The sequence below is a fragment of the Bos taurus genome, chromosome 4, assembly GCF_002263795.3.
Source record: "Bos taurus isolate L1 Dominette 01449 registration number 42190680 breed Hereford chromosome 4, ARS-UCD2.0, whole genome shotgun sequence".
Lineage (NCBI taxonomy): Eukaryota > Metazoa > Chordata > Mammalia > Artiodactyla > Bovidae > Bos > Bos taurus.
Window position 1 is genome coordinate 9820662 of NC_037331.1, and position 19237 is coordinate 9839898.

The 19237-nt window shown below is 40.2% G+C and overlaps 1 protein-coding gene and 1 non-coding gene across 3 annotated transcripts in view; one reads left to right on the top strand and one right to left on the bottom strand.

The window, feature by feature from the left end:
• The window catches only part of PEX1 (peroxisomal biogenesis factor 1), an 81453-nt gene that overhangs the window by 31435 nt on the left and 30781 nt on the right, over window positions 1–19237 (bottom strand). For both annotated transcript variants that reach the window (NM_001192071.2, XM_024990550.2), the window contains exons 9-15: window positions 18524–18606; window positions 17227–17359; window positions 8627–8723; window positions 6967–7137; window positions 5307–5461; window positions 2454–2643; window positions 1887–2053 (exon numbers count right to left, since the gene is read on the bottom strand). In NM_001192071.2, coding sequence (NP_001179000.2) covers window positions 1887–2053; window positions 2454–2643; window positions 5307–5461; window positions 6967–7137; window positions 8627–8723; window positions 17227–17359; window positions 18524–18606 — 996 coding nt within the window. The remainder of the gene's footprint in view (window positions 1–1886; window positions 2054–2453; window positions 2644–5306; window positions 5462–6966; window positions 7138–8626; window positions 8724–17226; window positions 17360–18523; window positions 18607–19237) is intronic.
• TRNAG-CCC (transfer RNA glycine (anticodon CCC)) lies at window positions 16995–17067 on the top strand. The gene has a single exon. It is a non-coding gene; the product is annotated as a tRNA-Gly (tRNA).

A 19237-nucleotide genomic window follows, 5' to 3' on the forward strand; every position in this document is an offset into this window, starting at 1 on the left:
TGACAAAGAGCTCAACTCTAAAACAAATGACTGAGAAGCTAAAGATCAGTGTACAGAAAAAAGTCCTGGGATGGTAACAACTGCCATCTCTGTAACAGTGCAATGACAGAAAAAAACATTCCTACTTAATAAATGAACTCAAAGAAACTAACACAGATTTTTCCCACTGGACCATGGAATACATTCCACATAAAATGCATATAAATGGATCTGAACTTCTTTCCACTTTTTCTGTTTTTTCCCCCCAAACATTTTAATAGTGCTACATTAAGAAAATAAAAATAAGTATACTGCCCTCCGCTTGTATGGCTCATAGGGCAAGCTATGACTGCTATACCCATTCAAATATACTCAATCAAGGAAAGAAAATAATAAAGAAGCATGTGTAATGATAATAGTAAAATCTCCTAGGAGAGTCCATGCTGAACAAGTAATTTGACTGCTCTATTTTACCCTCTAAACCACCAGCTTCTCAGCAAGAAAACTTTCTGAACATGTTTCAAAACTTTTTGAACAATAAAACTTTTTGAACAGCAAGAAAGCTGTCTGGGTCTATCAGCAACCCCCGGTCTCCTCTGGGCAGCATGTGAGCTTGCGCTCGGTCGTGTCTGACTGTGTGTGGCCTTGTGGACTGCAGCCGCCAGGCTCCTCTGTCCACAGGATTCTCCAGGCAGGAATCCTGAGTGGGCTGCCATTCTTCTCCAGGGGGTCTTCCCAACCCAGGGATCAAATCCATGTCTCCCACACTTAAGGTGGATTTTCTAACTCCTGAGCCATTGGGGAAGCCCCATATATTGACAAAATTCCAACCTCACCTTGACCTCCATTCTAATCTGAACGAGGTCCCAAAGTGAGCATTTGTGCAGATGGCCTCACATGCCTGGACACTGACGCTGATGCCCAGACCCAGCCTTCGGGTCATGACCCTGCAGGCCACGTCCCCCGTCCATGTCCTTCCACAAAGGCTTTAACCCCCAGTCGTGGGTGCCACTCAGTACGTCCCAGTCCCCACCAGACAGTTCCCAGGACTTACATGTAACTGAGGGCCTTACCCATTTCTTTTTCTCTTTGGTCAGGTCCCTGATCTCATGCAAAGATCCTTCACGCTCAGGTTTCTCATCCAAACACACCACCTTCTAGATTCTACTTCTGATCTAAAGAACAGTCAGCCTGGTCGGTGCTGCCTGCTAACTCTGCCTTTCTAGACTGTCACCCAAAATCTGGCTTAATCCATCAGTTCTGGGGGCCTCAATGACTCTCCCACCTTCTAGTTTATTTCTGTTTCTGCTCAATTATAGCTGATGGCTCATATGCTTCAGTGAAATTGAATTATTCAAGAAAAATCCAAGAACCCTGAAATTCACATCAAACTGTATTTTTCCTACAGGACTTCCCTGGTGGCACAGTGGATGAGAATCCGCTAGCCAATGCAGAGGACGTGGGTTCGATCCCTGGTCCAGGAAGATTCTAATGCCTTGGAGCAGCTAAGCCCATGTGCCACAACTACTGAAGCCCGCATGCCCTACAGAGGCTGTGCGCCAGAACGAGAGACGCCACCACAACGAGAAGCTTGTGCGCCGCAATGAGGCGCAGGCCCTGCTCACCTCAACTAGAGAACACCCCCACAAAGCAATGACCAGTGCAGTCAAAAATAAAAAATTAAAAAAAATTATTTACTATAAATATCACCCCAGCTTTATGGGCAAGGACCGTATCAAATACTTAAAAAATCTGTTCAAGTGCCCAAAATAGGACTGGACGTTTATTTGGTAACAATAAATTCTTGTTGGGTCAAACTGAGACTGGGCAAGCCAACACATAGAGCCAGAGCCAGTGATTCGGGGGTTTTACAGGAAGCAGGAGGTCCTCAATTCTTTTCTAAGTACCTTGGCTGGTAGCTGGATAGTATCCACCAGTATCTGCCGCACGTCATGCAGCCCACCGATCCTATCCCAGCCCAGGTCCCTGGGTTTATGCAGGTTGACATTTCGCAGAGACACAGGAGTAAATCCTCGGAGCGCCTTTTGGAAGTCCAATGTTGTTAAAACTAATTCTGTTTAAAAATAAACACAACTTCTTTTGGTGGTCATATCTATACATGAATTCTCATACAGTTGCCTCCCTTACCCAGCTTGCCCTCCCCTCTAGTAACCACCACTCTGTTCTTCACATCTGCAGATTTATGTCTGGTTTGGTCTGTTCATTCATTTTGTTTTTTATGTTCCACATGAATAGAATCATGTGGTATTTGTCTTTCCCCATCTGATTTCACTTAGCTAATCTTAACTCAGTTAAAAGAATGCTGTCAACTTAGCTGGAAATCCCCATTTTCTACTCAAATACCTGCTTATTTGAATGCTAACATGGACTAGATTTACTTCTTACCTTACTACAATTACATTTCTCCACAAGGAAGGAAGGAACCAAATTTTGGTTTTAGCAATAAAACGTACCTTCCCTGGTGTACACATTCTGATGAGAGAGGTGAGAATGTATGGCTCGATCCACAAGCATGGTAAAATCTCTAGCCACAAACCCTTCGGTTTCTTTAGCTATACGCTGCAGATCAAGACCGGTAAACCTCTTCATGTCACAGTCCAGTTTATTTTTTATTATAGCATGCAGAATTTCACATCTTTGATCCTAAGGAAAAAAACCACGAAATTCAGATTTATAATTTTACTTGAGTGCAAACTTTTGTACACGTATTTTGAGGAAAATCCGGTTGCCACAATCTGCAGGGACTGGGGGAGGGGTGACCGCAAAGGCCACCAAGGAAACACCTGGAGGGATGGACACATTTGCTGCCTTAATTGTGGGGATGCTTCATGGTATATGCCTATGTTAAAACCGATCAAATTGTACATTTACTTTTTTATTTTTTGGTCGCAACACATGGCTTGCAGGATCTCAATTCCCCAACCAGTGACTGGACCTGGGCCACAGCAGTGAAAGAGCTGAATCCTAATCGCTATTCCACCAGGAAACTCCCAAACTGTTCACTTTAAATAGTGAGTTTGCTGTCTTCGATTTTTTTATACCTTAATAAAGCTGTAAAAAGAATTACATTGATAAATGATGGCTCTTTCTTTCTCCAGTAAAAAGGTTTGTATTTTGGCTCCTTTAAGAGTATTTTGTTGTCGTTATTCCCATAAAACATAATTCTAAAAGCATTTAGTGGTCGATACCGCTATGTTCTGTTATGTTTAATAATAGGTATATTTTTATCCTTTTCTTTTCCTTCAGCTTTGAGATATAATTGACAAATAAAATTATAAGATATTTAAAGTGTACAATGTGATTTTTTTTTTAAGTAAACTTTTTATCTTGTATTGGGGTATAGCTGATTAACAGGACAATGTTGTAATAGTTTCAAGTAAGCAGTGAAGGGACACAGCCATACATACACGTGGATCCATTCTCCCCGAAACTCCCCTCCCATCCAGGCTGCCACACAGCACTGAGCAGGGTTCCCTGTTCTATACAGTAGGTCCTTGTTGGTTATCCATTTTAAATATAGCAGCGTGCACACGTCCACCCCAAACACCCTAACTACAATAACAGTTAATTAGCATAAGGGCTGAGTACTTTTAGCGTAGATGCTAGGTAAGAATTTTAAACAGAAAGTTAAAATACGGTTGCCTGTCTGGAAACATTCTTGGAGTGCACTGCCACTAAAGCCATCAGGCCTGTAAGCCCCCAAAGGAGACGATGCATTGTATGTGCTTATACACATTTGGTCTTTGTCACGCTTCTGGCACAGAGCTCCTAAAACCCTTAAAATGTCCCAAATGATAAGAGTGATAAACGTGTCTTGACATTCCTAAGAAACCCCTTTCAGCCACATCTGAGTTTATGTTAACAAGGTGACTTTTGGAGCGCGCCTAAGTACAGGGGGTTGGTTGCCACAGTAACCTACCTAGGCTAGAGAACTGGAACTTTCAGTCCCAACCCCTGATTTCCCAGGAGGGACTGGAGGCTGAGTCAATGCCAATGATTTGATTAACGATACCTATGTAATAGGGCTTCCATAAAACCCCAAAAGGACAGGGTCTGCAGAGGTCCCAGGCTGCAGAAGGGCTTCCCTGGTGGCTCAGACAGTAAAGAATCCACCTGCAGTGCAGGAGACCTGGGTTCGGTCCCAGAGTTGGAAAGATCCCCAGGAGAAGGAAATGGCAACCTACTCCAGAATTCTTGCCTGGAGAATTCCACAGACAGAGGAGCCTGGCGGGCAACAGTCCATGGGCTCGCAACTAGTCAGACACGACTGAGCGAGGAGCACTCTCACTTTCAGGCTGGAGACCCAAACACTTGCACTCGCCACCAGAGCAAGTCCCAAACTCCAGAAGGACAGAAGCTCCTTTGCTCCCGACCTCATCCTGTGTGTCTTTTCACCTGACTGCTGATTTGTATCTGTTCATATTCTTTGTAACAAACTGGTAATCCACTGAGTAAACTAGTTTCCCAAGTTCTCTGACTTGCTATGAAAATTAACAGAAGCCAAAGAGGGAGTCATGGGAACCTCTGACGGAAAACCAGTCAGAAGCACGGGCGACACTGGTATCTGAGGTGGAGGGTGGTCTTGTGGGACTGAGCCCTTAACCCGTAAACTCTGACTCTCTCTCTGGGTAGTGTCAGAATCAGGCTGAACTGGAGGACATCCGCCTGGTCTCCAAGAATTGCCTGGTGGTGTGGGGAAGAAACTCCACACACCGGAAACGGATGTCAGAATCATAGTGGGTACAGAATATTAGTGCTGTTAAAAAAAAAAAAAGTTTAGCTAGTCACATTTTTAAAAGAAGAATTTCTTAAAGGTAAATACATGAGGTAATGGATGTGTTAAGTAACTTGACTGTGGTAAATATTCCACAATGTATATCAAATCACTGTTGTACACTTTACATATATATATATAATTGTTCTTGTCAACTGTATCTCACTAAATGTAAAAAGAATTCTAATTTCCATTGTGTTTTACAGATTTTACTGATGCAGAATGAAGCAGTTCAGAATTTTTAGGGTTTTTTTTTGTTTCTTTTTAAATGGAAACAAAAATTTAATAAGAAAAAAAGAAGAAATGTTATTTTCAAAAAAGATATTTTCTTGGAAAGTACTTGGTAATATTTCAGATGGTTACAGGTGAAAATTTCATATCTAAGTAAAACATGCACTGAAGGTTGATTTTTAAGTCTTAAGATCACTAACATAAGCATTACATTTTAATAAAGTTATAATCATTAATAAAATTGATAAATAATTTATATAAAAGGGGACACATTTCAATACTCTTCACAAGTAGTAGTTACCTGGTCAGGAGGTTGAATGTGCTGGACACACTGAAATATGTGAATTCCTTGAGCAGAAACAAGTAAAGGATGTAGAGAATGTTGTGACTGGCTTGTAGCAATCAGCGCAACCAAACTTCCCATGGAAATAAATTCTTTCACCAGATCGTTCAAAGCTGGAATTAAGCAACACAGTGTAAAAGCTTATCATATAAGTGAAATTTTAAAATCATACACTAATTAAAAATAATAACTTAAACTTGGCCTTTAAAGTAGAGTATAAATGATATGGCTCCTCTTTACCTAGACTGAGGACCGAGGATTGGCAGGTTCCAGTTACTCTATTAGAGGCAAAGGAAGCAAGGCAAATGCTGTGTACTCAGAACCATGCCTAGTGAGGTTGGTTCTTACGAGGTAAACTTCTGAATCTTAATAGGTACATGAAAAGGAGTCTCTGAAGTAAGTATTATAGAAGGATGATAAACTTTCAAATTGTTGTTCTACTGAGCAAGCAAAATACAGCTTATATACCTATGGCTTTCTGGACAATCTCTTTCTACCCTAGCTCAAGAAAGGTTTGGTATGAGGTAAGAAATGAAACAGGCATTAATAACATATATCTGATCCTGACCTAGAAATTCAACACGAGACTAGCAAGTCTTTCAGACACTACAAGATTCCAAATGTGAATTTAACACTAATTTATGGTAATCCAGCCATTATGGTTGCATTCTGTATTCATCTCTTAAGAACCCTGATGCAGATGAATGCTGTCAAACCCTCCAAGCCCTGATCCCATCCTCTCCTAGAACCCCAAGCTCCACTGGAATTTCTTGGACTTCTGCACCTTTGCCGGAGGATCACACTTCCTTCGTGCCTTCATTAGCCTGAAGCTGCTCCGTGCCAATTGCTACTCCTCCATCAAAACTCATCCTAGTTATGAACAACTCTCAGAAACCTTCCCTGATAACTTCTTACCCAACCACCTCCAGTTTAGTGTATGTGCTCCTATCGCACCCTGCACACACTTCCAGCAGAACATACCCACCCATCTCCTAGTTGTGTCTTCCTGGGCAAATTACATCACCTTGAATTTCCACTTACTCACCTGTAAAACCAGGAGAGCATCTGCGTGGGGATACAAAGCAACCCTTGCAGTCAGCACATGGTAGCTACCATAACTATGAGTCTTCTGTACTAACACTGTCTGTTTCCTTTTATTTCCTCTCCAAGACTCTGAGACTACAGACTGTGCACGAGCAATAAAGAAGTATTTGTCAAATGAGCAAGAGTAAAGCTGTACAGTTCAGCAATTTCTAATAAGTGGAGAAGAGAGAACTTCCTCGGTGGCTTAGATGGCAAAGGATCTGCCTGCAATGTGGGAGACCTGGGTTCAATCCCTGGGTCGGGAAGATCCCCTGGAGAAGGGAATGGCAACCCACTCCAGAGGAGAATACGGCCCCAAAGACTAATGAGGTTAGAGAATGTTCACACTGCTCTTCTATGGATCTTGCTAATACAGGATAACTACACAATTATACAGTGCTCCCAGAGGCCTCAAAAGCAACACATTACACAGCACATATCCTGTTCTCCGAACAGCACAGCTTTACCACTAACACTAAAGACGCTAACTGATGAAGGAGAAGGTCTGCAGCCAGAGAGCGGCCGTGCGCATTACCGTGGGCGAGCCGCTGGCTCTGAATGGCCTCCGGACTGTGCTCGTGTTCCGGGAGAGCAGAGCGCCCAACGACAAGGTCCAGGTCGTCCAGCAGAACAACGGAAGGCTGCCGCCACAGCGCCTCCGAGAAAGCTGCCGCTAGGGTCTTCTGTATGTTTTCAAGCCTTTTTCCTTAACACGGAAGATATAAAATGGTTTTAATGTTATTTGAAGGCTGGGAAAGTTCAGGCTGCCCTTGAAAGCATTAGAAAAGCTCAATATTGATCTGACTATGCAAATCTAATCCATACAGTATTTTGTTAACATACCAATCACTAAAATTGTTAGTCATTAACACAGTTTAATTAATACAGCTTCAAAGGACTCAGTAAAATACTGAATTTTATAAAACTGAAAGACTGTGCTACTATACTTTCTATACATATGTGTTTGTTCATTCCATGGAGAATTTCAGATCCCTATTTATAAAAAAACAGTAAAATAAAAACAGGGATGTGGGAAAATATAAATGAAAATAAGGGGTTAAGAATCAGACAAAAGCAAACACAAATGTAGCTGCCTCAAGATCCTAGAATTGCTGTATTTAAATTACTAATGTGACTTCCATCTTCATGGTGAATTACAAACTTTTCATTTTCAAAGAATAGAGAACATACCAATTCATAAGAAAGGTCAAGAGTTCCTGTCACTTCAAACTTAAAATTTTCACATGAGGCTGCAAGCAAGACTCTAAGAGAAGGACAAGGTCTCTAAAAACCACCTTTATAGAATATGAAGTAATGCGTTTTCAAAGGCTATTTTAGTTTCTTACTATATACTAGATTAGTAAACAGAATATAATGACTAGACTACCACTAGTAGGAGTGGTCGCAAGGGGAGAAAGAACTAACTACTCAGTAAAATTTTTCTGATTCTTAAACAATTGGATAATAATATATTACAGACTTTCAGAAGTATAAGTGTACAGCTGACCCTTGAACAACATAGGTTTGAACTGTGCAAGTGTACTTATACATGTGTGGATTTTTTCCAATAGGGAATACTACAACACTATACCATTCAAGGTTGGCTGAATTCGTGGACGCAGCAGAACCACGTGTTCAGAGGACTGACTATAAGTCATACGAAGATTTTTGGCTTCATGGAGGGTTGGTACCCCTAACACACGCTATATTCAAGAGTCAGCTGTGTATGGTAAATTGTAAATTTCCTCTCTGCTGTCTACAGCCGCCCACTTTCCCTCCCCTGAAACAGTCAACCGACTAGTTCCCCAAAGCAATTCAGAAGTAATCTATACTTCTGATTAGAGTTCTAATCAGAATCTAATATACTGAATCTAATCTAATCTACTTAATTAGAATATATACTAAATACTAATTTTCTCAGAGTTGTGCAAATTGGCATTTTTTAGGAGTACTGTCTACAAAGAGTTTTGACTAGGGGGAAAAAAGCCTCCAGCAAATATGGGGAGTTTTAAGATTTTTATTAAAAACATCAGACTGCCAAAGATCTAAAATTTCTAAGTAATTCCAATTACCAAATGACAAACAGAAAAATTAAATAAAGATTAGCTATTTCTATTTATTAATTAGCAGCATTAAATAGTAATATTTCTTTCTACCAAAAAAGACATATATGTAGAATATTACCATATTCATACCTCGTAAAGCTTTACAGTCAATTATTTCCACATGGGCATCCAATATGTCAAATGCTTCTTTACAGATTGCCTTCGCTAAAGTTGATTTTCCACTTCCCTAGAAAGTAATTGTGTCGTAAGAACTCTCAATGTATTCAGTCCCAGAAACAGCCTGTCACTGTGGTAATCACGAACATTCAGTCTGATCAATCAAGTATATACTACACAATGCTATCTAAAAATTACATCTCAATAAAACTGGGGAAAAAGAAGAAAATCCACATACCTAATTTAAAAATAACATTCAAAAATACAACATAACTATAGATACTTAGAGATAAAGGTTAAAAAAAAATCTGAAACCACCCCACCTCACAAAATTACTAACCACTGTTTTGCCATATCTTCCTTCCAGATACTCCACACACATTTTATGCAAATTTATTAAGCTGGGATTACAGTATTCCTGAGGGTTTACAATAAATCACTGTCCTCTTTATCAACAGACATAGAGGTACATCAGCCCCTAGTACAATGCCTCTCTGAGGATGTACTGAACCATAACGTGCTTATGAAAACCCTTCCTGACGTGTATTTAACAGAGTTCTGCAGAGAGTGCACTGGTCATAGCAAACACCCTCTTCTAACAACACAGGAGAAGACTCTACACATGGATATCACCAGATGGTCGATCCCGAAATCAGACTGATTATATCCTTTGCAGCCAAAGATGGAGAAGCTCTATACAGTCAGCAAAAACAAGACCAGGAGCGGACTGTTGCTCAGATCATGAACTCCTTATTGCCAAATTCAGACTTAAATTGAAGAAAGTGGGGAAAACCACTAGACCATTCAGGTATGACCTAAATCAAATCCTTTATGACTATACAGATCAGATCAGATCAGTCGCTCAGTCGTGTCCGACTCTGCGACCCCATGAATTGCAGCACGCCAGGCCTCCCTGTCCAACACCAACTCCCGGAGTTCACTGAGACTCACGTCCATCGAGTCAGTGATGCCATCCAGCCATCTCATCCTCTGTCGTCCCCTTCTCCTCTTGCCCCCAACCCCTCCCAGCATCAGAGTCTTTTCCAATGAGTCAACTCTTCACATGAGGTGGCCAAAGTACTGGAGTTTCAGCTTTAGCATCATCTCTTCCAAAGAAATCCCAAGGCTGATCTCCTTCAGAATGGACTGGTTGGATCTCCTTGCAGTCCAAGGGACTCTCAAGAGTCTTCTCCAACACCACAGTTATGACTATACAGTGGAAGTGAGAAACAGATTTAAGGGACTAGATCTGATAGATAGAGTGCCTGATGAACTATGGATGGAGGTTCATGACACTGTACAGGAGACAGGGAGCAAGACCATTCTCAAGAAAAAGAAATGCAAAAAAGCAAAACGGCTGTCTGAGGAGGCCTTACACATAGCTGTGAAGAGAAGAGAAGTGAAAAGCAAAGGAGAAAAGGAAAGATATACCCATTTGAATGCAGAGTTCCAAAGAATAGCAAGGAGAGATAAGAAAGCCTTCTTCAGCGATCAATGCAAAGAAATAGAGGAAAACAACAGAATGGGAAAGACTAGAGATCTCTTCAAGAAAATCAGAGATACCAAGGGAACATTTCATGCAAAGATGGGCTCGAAAAAGGACAGAAATGGTATGGACCTAACAGAAGCAGAAGATATTAAGAAGAGGTGGCAAGAATACACAGAAGAACTGTACAAAAAAGATCTTCATGACCGAGATAATCATGATGGTGTGATCACTCACCTAGACCCAGACATCCTGGAATGTGAAGTCAAGTGGGCCTTAGGAAGCATCACTACAAACAAAGCTAGTGGAGGTGATGGAATTCCAGTGGAGCTATTTCAAATCCTGAAAGATGATGCTATGAAAGTGCTGCACTCAATATGCCAGCAAATTTGGAAAACTCAGCAGTGGCCACAGGACTGGAAAAGATCAGTTTTCATTCCAGTCACAAAGAAAGGCAATGCCAAAGAATGCTCAAACTACCGCACAATTGCACTCATCTCACACACTAGTAAAGTAATGCTCAAAATTCTTCAAGCCAGGCTTCAGCAATAAGTGAACTGTGAACTTTCAGATGTTCAAGCTGGTTTTAGAAAAGGCAGAGGAACCAGAGATCAAATTGCCAACATCTGCTGGATCATCAAAAAAGCAAGAGAGTTCCAGAAAACCATCTATTTCTGCTTTACTGACTATGCCAAAGCCTTTGACTGTGTGGAGCACAATAAACTGTGGAAAATTCTGAAAGAGATGGAAATACCAGACCACCTGACCTGCCTCTTGAGAAACCTATATGCAGGTCAGGAAGCAACAATTAGAACTGGACATGGAACAACAGACTGGCTCCAAATTGGGAAAGGAGTACGTCAAGGCTGTATATTGTCACCCTGCTTATTTAACTTATATGCAGAGTACATCACAAGAAATGCCGGGCTGGAGGAAGCACAAGCTGGAATCAAGATGGAATCAGATTGTCGGGAGAAATACCAATAACCTCAGATATGCAGATGACACCACCCTTATGGCAGAAAATGAAGAAAAATTAAAAAGCCTCTTGATGAAAGTGAAAGAAGAGAGTGAAAAAGTTGGCTTAAAACTAAACATTCAGAAAACTAAGATCATGGCATCTAGTCCCATCACTGCATGGCAGACAGATGGGGAAACAGTGACTGACTTTATTTTTATGGGCTCCAAAATCACTGTGGATGGTGACTGCAGCCATGAAATTAAAAGACGCTTGCTCCTTGGAAGGAAAGTTATGACAACCTAGATAGCATATTCAAAAACAGAGACGTTACTTTGCCAACAAAGGTCCATCTAGTCAAGGCTATGGTTTTTCCAGTGGTCATGTATGGATGTGAGAGTTGGACTGTAAATAAAGCTGAGTGCCGAAGAATTGATGCTTTTGAACTGTGGTGTTGGAGAAGACTCTTGAGAGTACCTTGGACTGCAAGGAGATCCAAACAGTCCATCCTAAAGCAGATCAGTCCTGGGTGTTCATTGGAGGGACTGATGTTGAAGCTGAAACTCCAATACTTTGGCCACCTGATGTGAAGAGCTGACTCATTTGAAAAGACCCTGAGGCTGGGAACGATTGAGGGCAGGAGGAGAAGGGGACGACAGAGGATGAGATGGTTGGATGGCATCACCGACTCAATGGACATGGGTTTGGGTGGACTCTGGGAGTTGGTGATAGACAGGGAGGCCTGGCGTGCTGCGGTTCATGGGGTCGCAAAGAGTCAGATACGACTGAGCGACTGAAGTGAACTGATGTATATTTATGTTACTCCTGATTTTTAACCATGATAAGTAAAGCTAAAATAAATATCCATGGAGTTATGTTTATTTGTCAGATTGCACCTTCAGAATAAATTTCTACGAGCTAAAGGCAATGGCACCCCACTCCAGTACTCTTGCCTGGAAAATCCCATGGATGGAGGAGCCTGGTGGGCTGAAGTACATGGGGTCGCTAAGAGTTGGACATGACTGAGCGACTTTGCTTTCACTTTTCACTTTAATGCATTGGAGAAGGAAATGGCAACCCGCTCCAGTGTTCTTGCCTGGAGAATCCCAGGGACAGGGGAGCCTGGTGGGCTGCCAACTATGGCGTTGCACAGAGTCGGACATGACTGAAGTGACTTAGCAGCAATACTATATCAAAGGGTATACACATTTAAATTTTGCTAAACATTGCTGTAAGTGGCCCCTAGAAGATCAAACACTTAGGTTTCTATAATTCTTTTAATATAGGCTTACTCCCTTAGGCTACTACCATTGTTGCTTTGACTTGCCTTTTTTTTAAACGTATATATTTTATTTATTTATTTAGGCTCAGCCAGGTCTTAGCTGTGGCATGTGGGATCGAGTCCCCTGCCCAGGCATCGAATCTGGGCCCCCCTGCATTAAGAGTGCAGAGTCTTATCCACTGGACAACCAGGGAAGTCCCTGCCTAGCTTTTAATAGTCCTGCACCAGTTCTAATATTTTGCTTTTCATTACTGTGAGAAGGAAAACTAGCCAAGCTTATTGTGTAAAGTCTTAAATTTAGCAAGCATTCAACAATAGTACCATCATTATAGTTTATAGAATTGCATTTATTTTTAAAGTCAGCGGACCCTAAAGAATAAAGAGATTAGGGGTACGGGACTGTGTGTCCCACCTGCTATACTTTTGGTTTAGTCAGAAGGCCTTTTCTCTCACTCAAAGTAATTCACATTTTAGTACCTTTCCGTTTACAAAGCCCTTTCATATATATTATTTCTCTTAAGTGAGATTAATCCTAAAAGGCGAGGCTAGAAACTGAAAAACTGCCTTAAGTCACTGCCAGTAAGTACATAAGGGTGAAAGTGAAAGCGAAGTCGCTCAGTCATGTCCGACGCTTTGCGACCCCGTGGACTGTAGCCTATCAGGCTCCTCCGTCCACGGGATTTTCCAGGCAAGAGTGCTGAAGTGGATTGCCATTTCCTTCTCCAGGGGATCTTCCCGACCCAGGAATCAAACCCAGGTCTCCCGCATTGCAGGCAGACGCTTTACCGCCTGAGCCACCAGGGAAGCCCAATTTGAGTCCCACTACATAAGAGTAGTGGGACTCAAATTCAGTTCTTCCACTAGTTCCATTAAGCATGCTACCCCTAAGTCACATGGTGGAGGTCTGATTTCTCAGTCAACAGGACATTGTTTTTTAAAATAATATTCTACCATGATGATATATTTTGAAATTTGACATAGGTAATTTAGGAACATTTAGAGTAACTGCTATACTGTAGCAGCCTTGCATATCTGGAATAAACCCTACTTGATTGTGGTATATAATTCTTTTTATACATTAGTTGATCACATTTGGTAATATTTTGTTAAGGATTTCTGCATCTGTGTTCATGATGGGTCTTAGTTGGTAGTTTTCTTGTGATGCCTGTCTTGTTTTGGTATTAGGTGATGCTGGCCTCACAGAATACACTAGACTCTCCTCTGCTCCCACCCCCTGGAAGAGACTGCAGACAACCGGGACAACTTCTTCCTTGAGAGTTTAGTAGTGTGTGCCCAGCGCACCCACCTGGGTGTGTGCTTTCTGTTTGAGAACGATATTAATCACAGACTCAATTTCTTTAATAGATGTAAGCCATTTCATATCGTCATTATTCTTGTGTGAGTTTTGGCAGCCTGTGTCTTTCAAGGAGTTGGTCTATTTATCTAGGTTATCAAATTTTTAGGCATAGAGCTAAAAATTTTTAGGGGCACAAGCTGTTTATTACGATTCCTACTTTATTATACGTTTTTAAAATTTATTTTTAATTGGAGGATAACTGCTTTACCACGTTGTGTTAGTTTCTGCCTACAAGACTAAGTACATGCTTATTCCCTCCCTCTTGAGCCTCGCCCCCACCGCCTGCCCATTATACCCCACTAGGTCAGCACAGAGCCTTATCATCCCTTTAATGTCTGTGGGATCTACACTGATGCCCCCTTTTTCATTTCTTATACTAGTAATTTGTATCCTCTTTTTTTTTTTTTCTTAGCCTGCCTAAGGGTTTATCAGTTTTTACTGATCTTTGAAAAAAAAAAAAAAAAAAAAGCCTTTGGTTTCACACTGATTTTCCCTACTGGTTTCCTGTTTTCACTTCAATAGCTTCTCCTCTAATTCACAGTATTTCTTCTGCTTACATTGGATTTAATTTGTTCTTCTGTTTCTAGTTTACTAAAGTAGAAACCTGGATTACTGGAGTAGTTGCTCTATTTCAAGTAAGAAATCAAAAGAAAGCAACTGGGGTAGTAAGAGGAAAAAAGTTATCATGCTGCAGTTAAAAGTGAATAGAAATAAAAAAGCCTTATGATTTTGAATTGGGAAAAAAAAAACACAAAAACCCACAAAGACTCACAAAAATCACACTGCAGCTCTGGAAAAAATACTGCATTGGTAGAGAAGAAAACTGTGAGGCCCTTCAAAGAGCAGGGAACCTCTAGTAAGACTGACAAAGATTAAAACAAGAGAAGACACAAATTACCAATATCAGGAAACAGGACATAACAGATTTCCAATCCGTGAAAAGCACAGTAAGACGTGCTGCTGTAGGGAATATACACCGGTACAGCCACTGTGGAGAACAGTATGGAGGTTCTTTAAAAAACTAAAAACAGAACTACCATCTGACCCAGCAATCCCATTACTAGGCATATACCCAGAGAAAAACATAACTCAAAAAGACACTTGCAGCCCAGTATTCACTGCAGCACCATTTACAATAGCCAGCACATGGAAGCAAGCTAAATGACCATCAGAGGAATGCATAAAGAAGATGTGGCACACACACACACACACACAACAGAATATCACTCAGCCATAAAAATAAAATCGGGTCACCTGTAGAGATGTGAATGGACCTAGAGACTGTCATACAGAGTGAAGTCAGTCAGACAGAGAAGGAAAAATATCATATGACATCCCTGGTATATGGCATCTAGAAAGAAATGATACAAATATACTTACTGACAAAATGAACCGCCTTAGAAAATGAACTTATGGTTGCCAGGGGGAGGGGACAGTTAAGGACTCTGGGAAGGTCATGTACACACTGCTATATTTAAAATGGATAATCAACAAAACACTACAGTCCACCACAAGGAACTCTGCTCAGTGTCACGTGGCAGCCCGAATGGGAGGGGAGCTTGGCAGAGAACAGACACATGTACGGCTGAGGCCTCCACTGTTCACCTGAAACTGTCACAATACTGTTAATCGGCTATACCCCAATACAAAATGCTTCTTGGGGTTAAAAAAAAGATGTGGCACGTGCGCGCGCACACACACACACACACAGAGGAATACTACTCAGCCATAAAAAGGAATGAAACTGGGTCATTTGTAGAGATGTGAATGGACTTAGAGACTGTTACAGAGTGAAGTCAGGAGAACAAATATCATATTAATGCATATATGTGGAATCTAGACAAATGGTATAGATGATCTTATCTGCAAAGCAGAAACAGAGACACAGACATAGAGAACAAACCTATGGGCATCGAGTGAGGAAAGAAGGGGTGGTGGATGAATTAGGAGATTGGGATTGACATACATATACTATTGATACTATGTATACAGTAGATAACTAAGAAGGACACTGCTGTAGAGCTCAGGGAGCTCTACTCAATGCTCCGTGGTGACCTAAATGGGACACACACAAATGGAAGGCAATCTAAAGAACAGGGCACGTATGTATACCTATAGCTGATTCACTCTGCTGTACAGCAGAAACTAACATTGTCAAGCAATTATAGTGTCAGGCACTCAGTCGTGGCCGACTCTGCAAGCCCATGGACTGTAGCCCACCAGGCTCCTCTGTCCATGGGATTCTCCAGGCAAGAACACTGGAGTGCGTTGCCATTCCCTTCTCCAGTAAAGCAACTATACTCCTATAAAAAAATTTTTAAAAGACCACAGTTAGAGAATACTACAAGCAACTTCATGCTCACAAATTTGACAAGTTAGAAGAAACAAACACATTCTTCAAAAACTACAAACTACCCAACACCAGCCAAAATGAAACAGATGATTAAAGACTTTGAATTTATAAAAAATATATAAAGAAATCTCTAGGCACAGATGGTTTCAGTGGAGATTTTACCAAACATTTTAAAGAATTTACATCAATTTTATACAATCTCTTCCAAAAAACAGAACAGAAGGGAACACTTTTCAACTCATTCTGTGAGGCCAGTATTACTCTGAGAGCAAAACCAAAGGCAGAACTACAGGCTAATATTGATCGTGAATTTACATGCAAAAATCCTTAACAGAATATCAGCAAACAGAACTCAGCAAAGTACAAAAAGAATAAGAAACCACTACTAGGTGGGATTTATTACAGATTTGCATGGCCGATTCAACATTTCAACATTAATCAGCCCCGTTAACACGCTCTGTTGTTGTTTAGTCACTAAGCCATGTCTGACCCTTTGCGACCTCATGGGCTGTAGCCTGCCAGGCTCCTCTGTCCACAAGATTTTCCAGGCAAGAATACTGGAGTCGGTTGCCATTTCCTTCTCCAGGGGATCTTCCCAACTCAGGGATCAAACCTGTGCCTCCTGCATTGACAGGTGGATTTTTTACTACTGAGTCACCAGGGAATCCCGATTTAACACCCTACCAACATCATAAAAAAGAAAATTCAAACAATCATATCAACTGAAATAGAAAAACAGCAGGGAGAGCATCGCCCAATTCCACACTATTTTCTCAATATCTAATAGCAGGCGCTCAAAAATATTAGTGAATGAGTAAATCTTTCCATCTATCGTATCAACAACCCTATATAACAGATGATTAAAACTCAAAGAGAGCGGAATTAAAAATGGCTAATCAGGTACTTCCCTGATGGTCCAGTGGCTAAGACTCTGCATTCCCAATGCAGGGGGCCCAGGTCTGATCCCTGGTCAGGGAACTAGATCCCACAGGCTGCAACTAGGAGGCTGTATGGCACAACGAAAAGACCCTACATGCTGCAGCCAAGACCAGGTGCAGCCATATACATATTTCTAAATTTTTTTTAAAGTTAAAAAACATGCTAATTAATGAAAATGAGCATATTTTAACCACATACCTTTCCTCCCGTGAGTAGAAGGGCTCCATTTCTAAGTCCTGCCACAAGGGACACCAGTTGCCGAGACAAAGGGCGCCCCAGGAGGCTATGAGTGATGTGCTCCATGGAGGAGACGCCTAAGGAATTCACTCCTCTGCAAAACATGTAAATTGCATGATCAAACGCTAAAACAGGATAAAATCTACCTATAAACAATTTGGAAATTTTCCTTCGTAGCCTAATGATTTATAAAAAGAGTAAAATCTTGGAAATTTTCCCTTACTTGAAAGTAAAATGATTTAATGCCAAATCTGAGTCACAGATTTTAAAACTAATTTTACTATTTTCATATATGTGCAGTAACTAGAAATTCTGTCCAAATAGGAATCCTTAAGGGGATTTGTCTTAATATACACATATATCCCCCTCAAAATGATTTCTGGCTTGTTAATCAACATTATCATACATGAGTGCTTTTAAAGTATTAGGATAACTGAAGACTTATTTCCTCTTAAACATCATCTTTGAAATCCAGTTTCAATCTGAAGATTACGCAAACATGAACTTCAACCTACTTCCTGATTCTGCCAGTTTATTTCTGATAATAAATATCATAAATTATTAAAATTAGTCTGACCTGAAGAGTTTTTACTTTATAAAGTAGATTATTTACTTTAAAAAGCAGATTATTGTTGCTCTGTAGTTTAATCCTTTAACTAAAACCTTTCTAGGTTATACTATTACAGAAAATCAAATCACTACTACTACATCCATTAAAGGCCTCTGTGACAAATTCTAAGAAGTAACGGTTTATGTGAGATTCTTATACTGTATTAAGAGCTAAAGAAGTTGAGGAGGTTCTTTTCAAATTTGTCTTAAAAGTTAAAGAAAACACAAATAATTCCCATCAATCAGTACATCTATAAGACAGTGAAGGAATAACTTAATTTGAAATATTTTTAAACATTCAACTAATGTCTTTGGATTTAACTTTCAAAGCGAATTTATTAATTTCAAAAAATTATTGTTTTATTCAAGCATGTATGATCCAGGTCATATCTAGTTGGCTCTCTTCTCACAGATCAAATCTCAAAGTAAAATTTCTAATAAGTTTCAGACTTTCAGTTTATCTCAGAAGAGAAGGCAAATTACTAAGCCAGGTGTGAAAACAGAAACAATCCTTGAAAAAACTATCTACCATTACATTAGTAAGACTAGTCAACGACACTGACATCTAATTTAATATTTACACATAAAAGCCCTAAGACAGGTAATGTTAAATGTGTCTAAACGTGCCAGTTTGGCCGTAACTTCTTACCCCAAGCAGTTCAGCTTTAAAAAAGGAAGAATAAAGTCAATTTCCTCACTGTTTTCTTCTTTTACCATAGGGTCTAGAAGGACCTATAGTAGCAAGGAAAAATCAATTTTACATGTCAAAATAATACCTTTTGCCTGCTTTTCTTGGGTTCCAGGAAACTGAATTGCTGATTCTGTTACACCAGAGAGAAAAGATATACTGTGCATGCAAGATTATTACTTAAAACAGCCCTGACAATAATAATTTACTCGTCTAAGGAATATAAATATTTAACAAGCAGTAAAGAATGTCTTCTTCATACAGTTTAGAGATATATCTTTATTTGCAATTTTGATTTATGTCGCATTCTTTTCACAATTTTCCATCTGTATAGTCTCTGAATGGTATTCCTTAAATTGTATTTCACCAAAGTAAAGAAATAATATCTAGTTTCAAACCACTGAAATTCTAAATGACTTTAATTCACCTTCAGTTCTATAATGACAGTAAATATCCTAACCAAAACATAATGTTCTAAAAAGAGTACTTTAAACATATATCTGGAAGAAAAGTAATCTGATAATAGTTGTGAAGAGTTGAGAATTTAAGAATTGACAAAATAATATGGGCTGTGCAGCAAAATTGCAAATAAAAATATGAAGTTAAAAAAAAAAGTTACCCGCCCTCAGCTAAGTTTTCATTTGTTCCCATACTAGAAGAGTTTAAAATCATGAT